At 42.0% G+C, this 12655-nt stretch overlaps 1 protein-coding gene across 2 annotated transcripts in view; it reads left to right on the top strand.

The window, feature by feature from the left end:
• The first annotated feature begins 782 nt into the window (after positions 1-782).
• The window catches only part of ift43 (intraflagellar transport 43 homolog (Chlamydomonas)), a 294545-nt gene continuing 282672 nt past the window's right edge, over positions 783-12655 (top strand). For both annotated transcript variants that reach the window (XM_086127133.1, XM_086127132.1), the window contains exons 1-5: positions 783-945; positions 1650-1748; positions 5967-6037; positions 8272-8307; positions 9018-9064. In XM_086127133.1, coding sequence (XP_085983259.1) covers positions 901-945; positions 1650-1748; positions 5967-6037; positions 8272-8307; positions 9018-9064 — 298 coding nt within the window. In that variant the 5' untranslated portion in view covers positions 783-900. The remainder of the gene's footprint in view (positions 946-1649; positions 1749-5966; positions 6038-8271; positions 8308-9017; positions 9065-12655) is intronic.

The raw sequence follows: 12655 nt of genomic DNA, 5'->3' as shown, positions 1-12655 counted from the left end.
AAGTGTAGACTCAGATGGGACGGTCTCGGTCCCGAATTCAAAGCTGTCATTTTATGTCGAACCGTTTGGGATTTATTTAATGGCACCGGGTAGCCCCGCATAGACTGCATGAGTAGCCTATAGGGCCGGTCACAATATAGCTCAGAATATTGTAAAAATACTTGCAGAGCTTTGTAGAAATAGAACTATTTCTGATATTGATGCAGCAGTTGTTGTGCCTATTGTTCTCTCGTCTCTTTTGACTTGCAGTATAACATATTGATATGTTTCCTATACCTTACTAAATCGATAATTATGTGAAATAAAAAACATTGTGTCTTCACCACTTTATATAATAAATAATGTTTTACATGTACCTGTAGTTTAAGACCTCTGTCAGTGTTGAGGCCGAGAGAGAAAAACTTTGGTGGCTCTAACCACTCACCACTGAGGTAAATACAATGTAAGAACAACACATTTCCTATGGAAACCAGATATTCTTGTTGTTTGTTTCTAATGTTTTAAGGTTGACGCCAATAATATCCACAGCAAACTTGTATAAAACGAAGGCCAAGAAATGATTTTAATATAACACTCCAGTTAAATGCTGGGAAAAACTGGTGCATGTTCAAAAGATACACAACAGTGACACTTAGTGGGAAGAAGTCGGTATCACATGTGATACTGATTGCGTTTTTTGTGTTTTTTTTGTTTGAGTGATAGAAGTTGTGTTGATTTAAAAAGACGTAAAACTAAGGATTAGATCCAATCACTACACAATGTTTAAAAAAACAAACAAACAATATATCTGCTCTGTGGTTTCCTTCGTGTGTTACCATGGCGACTGCTGCCGGGCTGTGAAGCTAGTCGGTATCCAGATGAAGGCGATGGTGGCTTAAACTAAACCAAATCGATCTCGACATGGACGATTGCGTGCAACTGGGTGAAAGTGGCCCAGTTAAAAACGTAAGTATCACTGTGGCGTTTGGAAAATAACGAAGTGAGGTTATTTCGTCTCTCACCTCGACGCAATCTTGTTACGATTTAGCTAATGCTATTACGAGTCACATAAACCAGGTTCAGGTCAAAAGCCACTCATAAATGGCATGTTAGTAACTTAGTTCTTGATTGCAGCCCCTAGTCACCAAGATGCACCATCGTTTGTCTAGTCATGATGAACGGCAACCGGAAGAGTCTGCTATTATGATAAACACACGAAAGCTAAGCTAGCTGTGCCAATAGTGAAATTTCCTATCTGCCATCAAGAGACTGAAAGCGGTTAGTAGTAAAGTTGTTTTGCTAGTTGGTGGAGGACTTAAAGGTTCACTCAACTACCAACCATTGGTGACAGCAAGTGGAAACTGTGGGAATGAATGGCGGAGGATTTAGAAGTTCACTCAACCACTAACCATTGTTGACAGCTAGTCAAAGCTGTGGGAATAAAGTATTCTATCTATCTATCTATCTATCTATCTATCTATCTATCTATCTATCTATCTCTGAACACGTTTTATTGTTGTTGTTGTTGTTATTATTATTTTACAAATATTGCAATTTTTTAAAATTCCAGATTTACACAAGTGGAACAGCAAGATTTGTTCCGAAATTCATTATGTTTTTACAATATCTTTTGTCTAATACTCATTTGAGTTCCCTGTCGTCATTTGCAGTTGACAAAATCTGGCCGGAGATCCCGCCTCGCAGCAGACCAATCACTTGGAGATATCCGCAACTCCAAGAAGTCCTCCACATCTGCTTCTGCTGGAGACGTATGTGATTTCATTTTTCACTACTTACAAGAAGTTAGGGATATTTGGCTTTCAGGTGAAATTTATGCAAAATATGATAAGTTCAGTATCATATCATGAAAGTGGGACATTTAAGTAGAAGGATGCACTAGCGATTTCCTCATCTCAAAGAATTCATTCCAGGTAACCATGGTTGTTACGCCACAACAACAAAAATTCAACATCTCACTTACTCGTCATGTGCCCTTGAGCAACAATTACAGTTTGATGACGACGTCTCATGCTGATCACAAGTTGATTTATTGTCTGCTGAGGCATTGCATCCCACTCTTCTTGAAGGGCAGCTCTCAGGTCATTGAGGTTCTCGGGTGCAGAGTTTCGAGCCTCGACATGGTAACTCAGCTGATCCCACAGGTTTTCAATAGGATTCAGGTCTGTGTTGTTCTCAATGGAGCTACCATCAGCATGGGATGTGGCCAAAGGACGTCCACTTCTATTATTTCTGTGACTCTTCCGGTCTCTCTGTATCTCTGTTGCAACCTGCCGATGACACTCTAAATTCAGTGGCCACAATGGCAAAGTACTGTTGATCCATTGTTACGTGTCGTCTTGGTCTCATGATGTAAAGGTGATCATCATAAAGGTTTGAATGCACTTTAGGCTCGTCCCGAAATTTCACCCAAAAGCCAAATATCTTGAACTTATTTGATGATTATTTGCAGGTTATATAGGAAGTAATTATTGCATTGACCACAGAATGTGTTATGTCCCAAATATATGCATTAATCCAGGATGACGATGAGGTAAGTTGCATGAACATTGATGTGGTTTTGTCCTGCTTCTTTTACAAACACTCCACAATCAGCTTTATACCATTCCACCGTCTCATTCAAGGGTCATCTTAAAAATCCGTTTCAACTCAATGGTTTGGTACCTTTTCCTTTTTAAAATTAATTTGCTATTGTAAAATTATAATAAACCATTGAACACCGGATTGACAAATATGGTATAAAGTATTAAAGGAGTGATTTGTTTCCTTATTGTATGCTTAAAATGTTTTAGTTGCCATATTTTTTTCTTCAGCAGATATCAAATGCTCCAAAACCCCCAAAGTTTGGTGTCCTCTGAGTTTACCATTATGTTATGGCGTGTTCTCATGCAGGATTAAAGACAATTATACATTCAGATATTACAGATTACCTGCACACTTCACAACAAAAGCGATCAATAACATGATTTCAAGTAGAGTTTTTTTATTCTCAAACTTATGGTGGAGGTTTTCAGGAACAATATGCCTTGTGAGTGGCCCAAAATATAATATTCATACAGGCATATTACGTTAATGAAAGCTAGGTATAATAAAACAAACAACAAAGTGGTGGTCAACTAGTTGGCTACTTTGATACATTTATAAAAGTATGCAAAAAAAAAAAAAATCTGCAGTGCACCTGAACATCTAGCAGACTCAGTCACCGTTTTACCAAGGATTTCTCAGCTCATAACATTGGTATTTAATGATGCAAAAAAATGTGTCTAAATATAGGACAAAAATATGCTAGACAAGTCACAGCAGCACCGACAGTTAAAAGAGAGGAATTCCTATCACTTCATCGCTGGCATTTTTGGAATCAGTCACGTCGCCTGGATTGGTAAATTGCCATGCAGCCAGCACTCCCCAAGCAGAAACATCCCAGCAATGCTGTCGCTTTAGGCTAATCTTCCCAAATTAGGCCAACTTCCTCAATGCCGGGACCAATATTCTCGCGCCCTCTCTGACCCGCTCTGTAAACTCAATACATTTTTCCAGCGTGCTGTGGGTTTATTTACAGTCATCGTTTATCAAGCCTGGCCTCTTCCGCCTGAAATACCCAACTGATTGGTTACATTCCTGGCATCCTTTTAAACAGAGACGCCACTGCCTTTTGGGCTCATACAGTTTGGACACGACAAGTTTCCTGCCCTGGAGACCATCACCGAATCCGAATTTAGAAACCACGAGGGCTTAGCTAATTGCTAAAACAGCCCTAACATATTTGGTCATGAGCAATTGGAGGCACGGTAATGTGTGGCTGGGGGCATTCACATATTTTTGTTCAGTAATATCCCGAGAATTCAAGCTACCTAAATCATGATTTGAAATGCAGTGGAGTCCTCCTAAAAATGCAGAACACATCAAAAGGCAAATGATTTGCAGTCCAGTGGACTCAACTCTGTCGACATACAATTTCCGGTCAAAAAATGCCACAAGGTGTCAAGCAAACGCCTTCCTATTCCCTCTCCATTAAGTGTTTGTCAGGCGTCTTTGCATGTTGGGTAACTTTACTTTTGGTTTATCATATTGTACAGTAGATATGGTGTCTAAAGGGATGGGTGAGTACTCATATTTAGCGATTGATTTGAGCTCACGATTTTTAAAATCTTTTTTGAAGCAGCTCCCATAGTTCAAAGTGCGCTTCTGCTTCCGTCAACAAAAACGGCTATGAAAAGAGTGACGCTGGTTTTACAAAAGTTGTTGCCAATAAGAAGAAAACTAACTAATCCCTTAATTTGTTTGGAATATCGTCATTATTTGCTTTTATTACACGCGAAAAGGAAAACCGATTGAAGTCAGAGATCAGGATAGGCTCATTTTGTGAAGGAGCCCCAGTTTTCCATAACTGCTGAAAGTGTTCAAACTGTTCATTTTATAATCCCGCTATATTTTGATGAAAAGACACTCACTAACTATACAAAATTGAATGCGATAGTTGAGCCCCAGTCCTCCCTATAAGTGGGCATCTCAATCGGTGTGTACGTCGTGTGAGCTCCGTCCCTCTTCCTGTGCCCAACAGTGACGTCCAGATTTATAAATAGCTCGGGGAAAGGGGGCCAGCCATGAAAAATTATTTCCTATTTCATCATAAATGAAAAAAAAAATCTTCATGAGCACTTCGTCCTCTGCAGACTCAATTTGGTAATGAGAAACGTTGTGGCCTGTTTTTTTTTTTTTTTTTTTTTTTTCCACATTCATTTGTCTCGTGCCCCTGATCGTGAGCTCACAGGAATGCATTCATTCAAGGGCAGTTCTCAGGGTCCCACTCTCAGCATCAGGATGCATACTTGGTTTACTATTTTCAGAATCAAAGAACGATAGGGAGAAGGTCATTTTTTTCCCCTGATCATCTATTTTAAGGTCAGACTTCCATAGGGTGCTGTCCCGTTCCCACACTCCATATGTTGTGGTCTTGGATATGAGGCTGTTCAAAAGTAAATTCATGCAGCGTAACTATTATCGCATCCTCAGGACAACATTTCAATTAAGGTCGAAGGTCTGTTCTATTTCACTAGTGCGCATCTGGATTCGGTGTTGCAGACAAGCTCTCCCTCTACTGGCATTGCTGGGAAACCAATGGTTGCTCCTTAGTTTGGACATGCAGTTCATTGAGAAAATGTCCAAGCACTGGTTGCCAGCCGATCGCAGGGCTTATACAGGGGATATAAAAAGTCTGCACACCCCAAACACCTTTTTTTTTTTTTTTTGGTTTTGTTTTTATTTAGAATGATGAGATCAAGTTAAATCATTATAAAACTTTCCCAGCCTTTTCAGGTGATCCACAACCTGCACAAATCAATTGATTTGCATTGACTCTTTTTGAGAGAGGATATAAAAATAACCAGCTAAAGTAATGTGGTTGCACGAGTGTAAAATCGAACTTTTTTTTTTATTTGTGTGTGTATGTTTGGTGCAAATACAAAACTGAAAAGAATAACATACGCTACAGAGAAGCATAGTGATAGCAGCATCATACTTTTATGTTGTTTTTCTTCGGCTGGTACCCGGACTTTGCACAAGGTGCACGGAATTATGAACAGTTTGAAATAGTAGTCTGTGTTCGCCGAGACTGCTGCTCGAAAACAACAACAAAAAAATCTGGAAATTATTTCTCAGGCACCTTAAATTAGGGATTTTTTTTTTTTGTCCGAGTCACTTATTTTTCATTTTCTGCTGATGCCTCCTGATTCCTGATACCTCTGCATTGCAATGAAGAAAAAAATGGAAAACCACATCCAAATTGTTTCAATTATTTACATTTTTTAAATATGACTCAAGGTATCCCAAGATGATAACTTTGTATATGGCTGTATATCAGCAGTGGTTCAAATCGAGTAAATACCGGTAACTGACATATTTTATTCTTGACTTTAGAAAATAAGAAAATGTTTTTCACAAATCTCTCATGTTGAATTTTCTTCATCCAGGACCCTCCTCCCAAACCGCCAAGGAGGCAAGGTGGCTGGGCAGAAGAAAGCTCCGGATCCGGTCCCGGCAAGTATGTCTCTTCGTCTTCCCCCTCCATTGCCCACACTGGAGACAGCGAGCTGTGTTCCCGCATAGCACGTTATTAATGGACCTCGATTCGGTGGAACGAGTTTTATTTATCAGTGCATATTTGGGCCCGAAGCTGTGAATCAACAAGGTTAGAGCGAGCCAGTCTGAGCGGGGCCCTTCTCCATTTGTCTTCATCTGCTAGCAAGGTAGTAATTGACATGGTTAATACATCAGCCACAGGAGGTCACTGTTTGCCAGCCGGTCCTTCCATGACAGAGGTGGCGGACCCTTTATCACCCCATGTGAGCCGCTGTACATGTGGAGGACAGCACAACATGGAGACAATCATTAAATATTAACGACGGAGCATCTCCTGTTCATGTGTCATATTGGTGGGGTACCTGCCATGCGAGTTCTCCAGTTTTCTTTACAAGCGATCACACAGGAACTTTTAAGGGGAAGGGTCATCTGCGTCCTTTACTGCGCCGTCAGTGAAAGCAGGCCAGCCAGGAAAGTCTGCAGCCCGTCCCTCCTTTTACCGGAAGGTCAGCGTGTCACTTCTCTGCATTTTTTATTTTTTTTGGTCACCCAACTTGATTCCCAGCCTCAAAGCCATTGGAATACAGGAGGTGTAAAAGGGTTTTGCACGTGCATTGATCCTCTCTGAAACAAAGTAAGTAATGGCCCCCCTGGAGCCAGCAAGGACTTTTCCCTTCAATGTCACCCCTCATGCTCAATCACCGCCGCCCTCCTCCCACTAATCCCAACGCAGAAATCCCGGGATTTGTCGATCTATCACTTCTAATTGACACTAAATGATCTGTCGGTTTATTGATGAACCTTTGAAACCGGGTTGTCACAATATATTTTATCCCTAACAACTTTTTTTTCAAGACAGTTTTACCATGTCTATCGCTTTGCCTTACATGAGTCTTAATCAAGGAGCCAGTAATGTGTCTTAAGTGCGGAAGCTGCACCGCCCCCGCCCAGACACGACACAGTCCAAGGGCAGGCAGGTACATGAAACTCTCGGCTCTTTTCTGCCCTGCCCGATTGGACACCTGCTTCCCTCACTGTCGGCATTACAAAGTCGGGAAATGCATCAAATAACTGAGGGAGCTGGAAAATAGTAGGAAATAAATACTTGATAAATTCATAACGGCCGTAGGATGCTCAGAACAGATTATAGCATAAGAGTCACTATTCGGGTTCCAGTAACATGACGTGTACATGCATCCATTAGCTTCTGATTGAGGGCGTGATCGGTGGCGGTGAGCTTTACTTGCAGCATAAATGAAAAATGAATACAAATGCTTTGTTTTGCTAACAACAGCAAAATAAAATGGGGCCAAAGGTTTTTTTTTGTTTTCCTGCCGACACACAAATTTTGCATCTGTCAGTCAGATTTATATTTAATTGTCTAACAACATAACATGGTTTGAAATTAAAGCACAAAGTTTGATGTGGAAGACGGGCATACTTGAAGTAAAATCAGTGGAAAGAGTTTTCCGCCACAGACGGTGTCATCTTTGCTACCAATAGGGGGCACTATGTCACCAAAGAAACAAACAAACATTTTACCGAGTGAAATAGGATTCATCCTCTTTGACACTGACTTATCTTTACTAATGAAGACATGCAAAACCCCATCAAAATATTGACTGTATTGTTGACCATTACAGATTTTTTTTGACTAAATGTGTTTGCTGCGTTTGTTGAAACAGAGCTGTCATTAAAACACTGTTTAATAGTTTTTGCACTAGTGAAGTCTTTGATTAATTTAAACAGCTAGCACATTTCATACACAGGGCAACTCAATGTGCTTCATATAATTAAAAGCACACCATTTAAAAGCGTTGAGATGAGATCGAAATACATTTTAAAGTGAAGAAATCAAAAGTAGCTTACTAAAAATTATTAAAAGAATGTACAGTGCAAGAACCAGATTTTGGACGAATAGATTAAAAAAAAATATTGTAGATATGGGGGGGCGGGGGGGGGCGGGAGTAAGATATTTTTTAACCGGCATGGATTTAAAAGCATGGACACCTGGGGCTGACTGTGGAATAATTCAGCAGGAGAGTTAGTAGAAAAAAGCAGTGAGACACAATTGTCGCTGACCACGCTGCGATCCGAATTACTATCATAAAATACATATGATATTTTACCGAAGGAAATTACACTTCTTAAATGACCAGTGCCTTACAATTTGTTGTACTTTCTGCACATCCACAGATCTTCAAGAAGAGCAGCTGCAGACGACCTGGAAGAGTAAGCTGACTCAGCCACTTTGTCATCCATAGTTCCGAGTTCTGCTGATTGAATTCAATGCGAGTTACATTTTTTTTGTGCGTGGATAAACATAGACCTTTAAATGTAAATGTTTCCCACGGAGTAAAGTGGAATTGGCGCTCATCGAGCCTGTCCTTGGTTGCACCTAATCCTTACCTTCCAAGAACAATCACTTAACATGATTGAAAAAAAACAGCATGACTGAGTTGTCATCACTTTTATTGCTGTGCGGAGCCAAGCGCTGCTGTTATTCTTGGACTAACAGTGAAGCTGTGACCAGAATAGACGTGGTCATGTGGAGAGCAGGTAAAGGATGCATGCAGGCATCTATTTTTGAGGCATCGTGGCAGCTGGCACTTTCTATTAAAAGGGTATAAAATAGATTGGCCCAGTTCGCAGGCTAAACAAAGATCGTGCACGGCTTCTGTCTTAAACTGTCTTGTCTCAGTAATATAAAAAAACAAACCAAAAGGAACTCTTGGAAACAATCCTTTGTAGGGCAGCATATTTGATCGTCCAGAGTGCATAGCAGACGCTCAAGGGTAGCTTGCAAGTTGCTTAGCTTCAATGAAGGAGAGGCAACAAAAATTGAGCAACCAAATCTTCCTGTCTGTAAGATGCCCTCACTATTTAGGCTGCATTTAGAAAGTATTCCATAATGACTACTCCCACGCTCTCTGTTTCTACAGCCGCCGGCTGAGACCACAAACTCCCCAAGGATCGGATGATGATGGAGGTAAGTGCCCCTTTACAGTCCCCCACTCTGTGTCTCTCCTCACAGGAAGATAGGAACCCTCCGGTGCCTCCCCAGCACATTTATTCTGAGCAATAGTGCAGATAAGCGGGCCGTCAAGATTGGAGCCGGCGACATTTCTCCTTGGATGCTATGTGAATGTAGAGCGCTGACTCTGACCACTGACGTCTTCTAAATAACCACTCGCCTTTTGATAAACATGAACATGTTCATTAAGCAAAATTAGATCCCCTGTTTGACGCAGAATAGTGTTGAGGGAATTCAGTCAGTGCCCCTCCCCCGCAGAATACCAAGAATGACAAAGTTAATCACTGCACACGCACACGCACACACACAAACAGATCTCCTAGGAACATTTCTGCTTTGACCGACTCACCTGAGGGTCCAGTTCTGTGCACAACAAACAAATGTCTGGGCTCGGCTGAGCTGTGAAAATAACTGAAAATCCCTACAACGAATCATTGGGCCTAAATAGAGTTGACACTTCTGATGAAGTTACAGAGATTCTATTCCGTAATGTCGTTCAAGTAAAAACACGGGCAGCTTTGATTGCGGCAGCTAACATGCGCAGCACATTGCGCATTCTCAAGATGGATCTCACAAGGAAAATTTGTTGAACACAGTACCTGCATCAAATAACTCTCAATATATGATAGAGACAGACAAGCGTGTGTAAAAATTGCTAGTGATACCATGGTTGTAGATTTTCAGTGATCTCGCAATATTGTATTTCATTTCACATTTTGGTTGTGTTTGGAGTCAATTCCTATCCACTACACGGGGTCAGCAACCTTTTGGAAAGTGAGACGTACTTCTTGGTTACTAATTAATGCGAAGGGCTCCTAATGTGATGCTCTCCCTATGACATAACAAATTTGCTTGTTCTGTCTGGGGTATGATGTGAAGACACTGAATATGTTACTTTTCTCACAATAATTATCAACAGTTATTTAACAAGGTCTGAAACAGATTAATATAAAGACGTTATGGGCTCTACTTTGGTGAACAATATAAATCATGAGTGGTGCACGGCGCAACCCGGCATTGGAGGTGAGTTAGACTCGGCGTTCCCTAATGTCCCAGATGAGCGCAGACCAGTGGATATGAGAGAGAGCAGTCTGCACCGCTGTGGGAGTGATCACCGCCAACTTCAATCATGGCCAATAAAAGTGATTCCTCATTCCCTTGACATGGTGGCATGCAGACAAAGATTTTGAGCATTTTTTTGGGGGTGGGGGGGTTGCAAACACTGCCTTTGCTGCCGTTTGTTGCCGAACCGTTGAATATCTGATTTCTCTGATAATCAATATACATGACCCCCACATTGCTTTCGCTGTTCGGTTTTTCACATTGAGTTTCAGTTCTCTTATAGGCAGAAGGAAGATTTCACTGTGTTGAGAGAGCTCTTAAAATGGAGCCAGAGGCAGGGGGCATTGGAAATTACAGTGCTGAGGGGTAGCGAGATAGCCCCTACCATCTTGATTATGTCTGTAACGCTTATCCCATGTGTCCACTGGCTACGGGCTGGGGGAAAGAGGGGAGCCCGGGTCGCGGCTCCGATCGCCCCATCGGCTGCCCCCGCCACTTCCCGACGGTCGCTTCAAATAGCAGAGCTACTTGCAAACACAATCATCTGTTTCATGTCTCACAGTCTTACACTGAACCGTTGATGTGTAGAATATCATCCCATAACCCTTTTCAAAATGGATTTTACGCTTAGCTGATCGTTTGACTGGACCCCTATGTCCGTCGTAAGAGGCCCGGCCGATGTGCTGAGACGGGTGTGTGCCTGCCAGCAGGTCTACCCTCCTAATATTTACATGCTTCAGCAAAGAAGGTGATCATGTAAAAAGGATCCGCTCAGGCCGCTCGCTAACAGCCCTGATGTGATCAGGCGCGTTGTGTGTGTGTGTACAGTTGGTGGTGGGCGTGGCGGCGGTTGGAGAGGAGAGGGCTCCTCATGATGGCGCTTGCCTGGGCTCTTGTCCTATTTGACCTCTACTCGAGATTGAACGTGCAGCTCATTTCCAAATATTGTCTGTTTCCAGTGTGTCTCACATTTTGCATAGGCAACAGTATGTTTCACATATCGTTCATTTCTGGCTGAAGTGGTGTCAGAGTGGGTGTGGACAGAAAGACAAGCCAGGATGCTATTTGTAAGGAGCCGGATGGCGAGGCTTTTTGATGTCATTGCACTAAGACCATTAAATTTGATTGTGGGTCCAGGGGGGACGGATTCTGCTGAACGCTGTGCTTTGTAAATGAGAGGACAAAGTGTCACCGGGGCCTCATGAATATGAAATACCCGCGCCTGCATTTATTTGGATATCAGAAACACAGATGAATCTTGTCAGCGGATAAACGAGCTTGGCATTTTTAATTTCGTTTAATTAAAAAAAAAAGAGAAAGTAAGAAATTATCAAGGGGGTGGGGTCATTCTCTTACCTACCCCAAAAGTTGACAAGGAAACTTCAGAAGTTGTCCTCAGAATTATCCATTTTCAACACCGCTTATCCTGAACGGGGTCGCGGGGAGTTGCTAGAGCCTATCCAGGCTGACTTCAGGCGCAAGGTAGACTATACCCTGAACTGGTCGCCAGTCAGTCGCAGGGCAAATTAGGAAACAGACAACCATTCATATCTACACCCATACCGTCACTGAGTGGGAACCGATTCCCCGCTGCCCGCACACAAATCAGGCGAGTGTACCACACCACCATCAGTGACTTTTCCTCAGAATTTTTCATGTGTGAAATACTTCCTGTGATCACTATCGAAACTGTTTATTTATTTTTTCTTCATCACCATCATCGAGTACTAAAATGTTGTGAAGGCCCCGTGAACCATCTTGCTGCAGTTCATTTTCTGGAGTTGTTCTAAAGCGGCTGCAACATAGACGCCAAGATACTCCCTCAACTCAGAGGATGCACTCTTCCATCTTCTCCTGCTGTTTAGCTCATCTATTGACTTTGCCCTCAAGCTGCAGTATTGTGGCCGGAGATTACCGACAGCCCTCTTCGCGCAATTCAACATTTCTCTGCCGCCATGTGACTACTTTTTATATGTTTGTCTCTTGTCACTGACAACGCACTGCTGCAGAGCTAATTAGCATCCGTAGTCTGATGGCACATCCGGACAAAACATTGTTCAGCAAAGCAACATATCCCAGACTTGTCACTAGTGTTGAGAAACGAAGACACAGGAAGTACTGATTGTCGCACTTCACGATGGTTGAAAAATCCATCACTCCACTTTTTTAATAGTACATATCTTCGTTTAGGTCACAGGGGAGCTTGAATTTTTGCCAGCCAATCATAGGGCACATACAAACCACCATTCACATTCACACCTATGGGCAATTTAATGTCTTCAATAAAGCTAACGTGCATGTTTTTTTGGAATGTGGGAGGGAGCTGGTATACCTGTAGGAAAAAGCGTGCAGGTGTATGTCATGTGGTGAGTAGATCCATTCAAGAGACCCGGAACACAAAGAATAGACATATACCACTCAAAAATTCCCCTTTGTAAAGTTTCTTTCAAAGTCTGTTCGTTCCAGAATTGGCCGCATCACCAG

Source organism: Hippocampus guttulatus, chromosome 13 (genome assembly GCF_054856545.1).
Source record: "Hippocampus guttulatus isolate MCC_2025c chromosome 13, RoL_Hgut_1.0, whole genome shotgun sequence".
NCBI classification, from domain to species: Eukaryota; Metazoa; Chordata; class Actinopteri; order Syngnathiformes; family Syngnathidae; genus Hippocampus; species Hippocampus guttulatus.
Note: the sequence above shows the minus strand (reverse complement) of the source record. Positions and strands in the feature narration are given on the sequence as shown.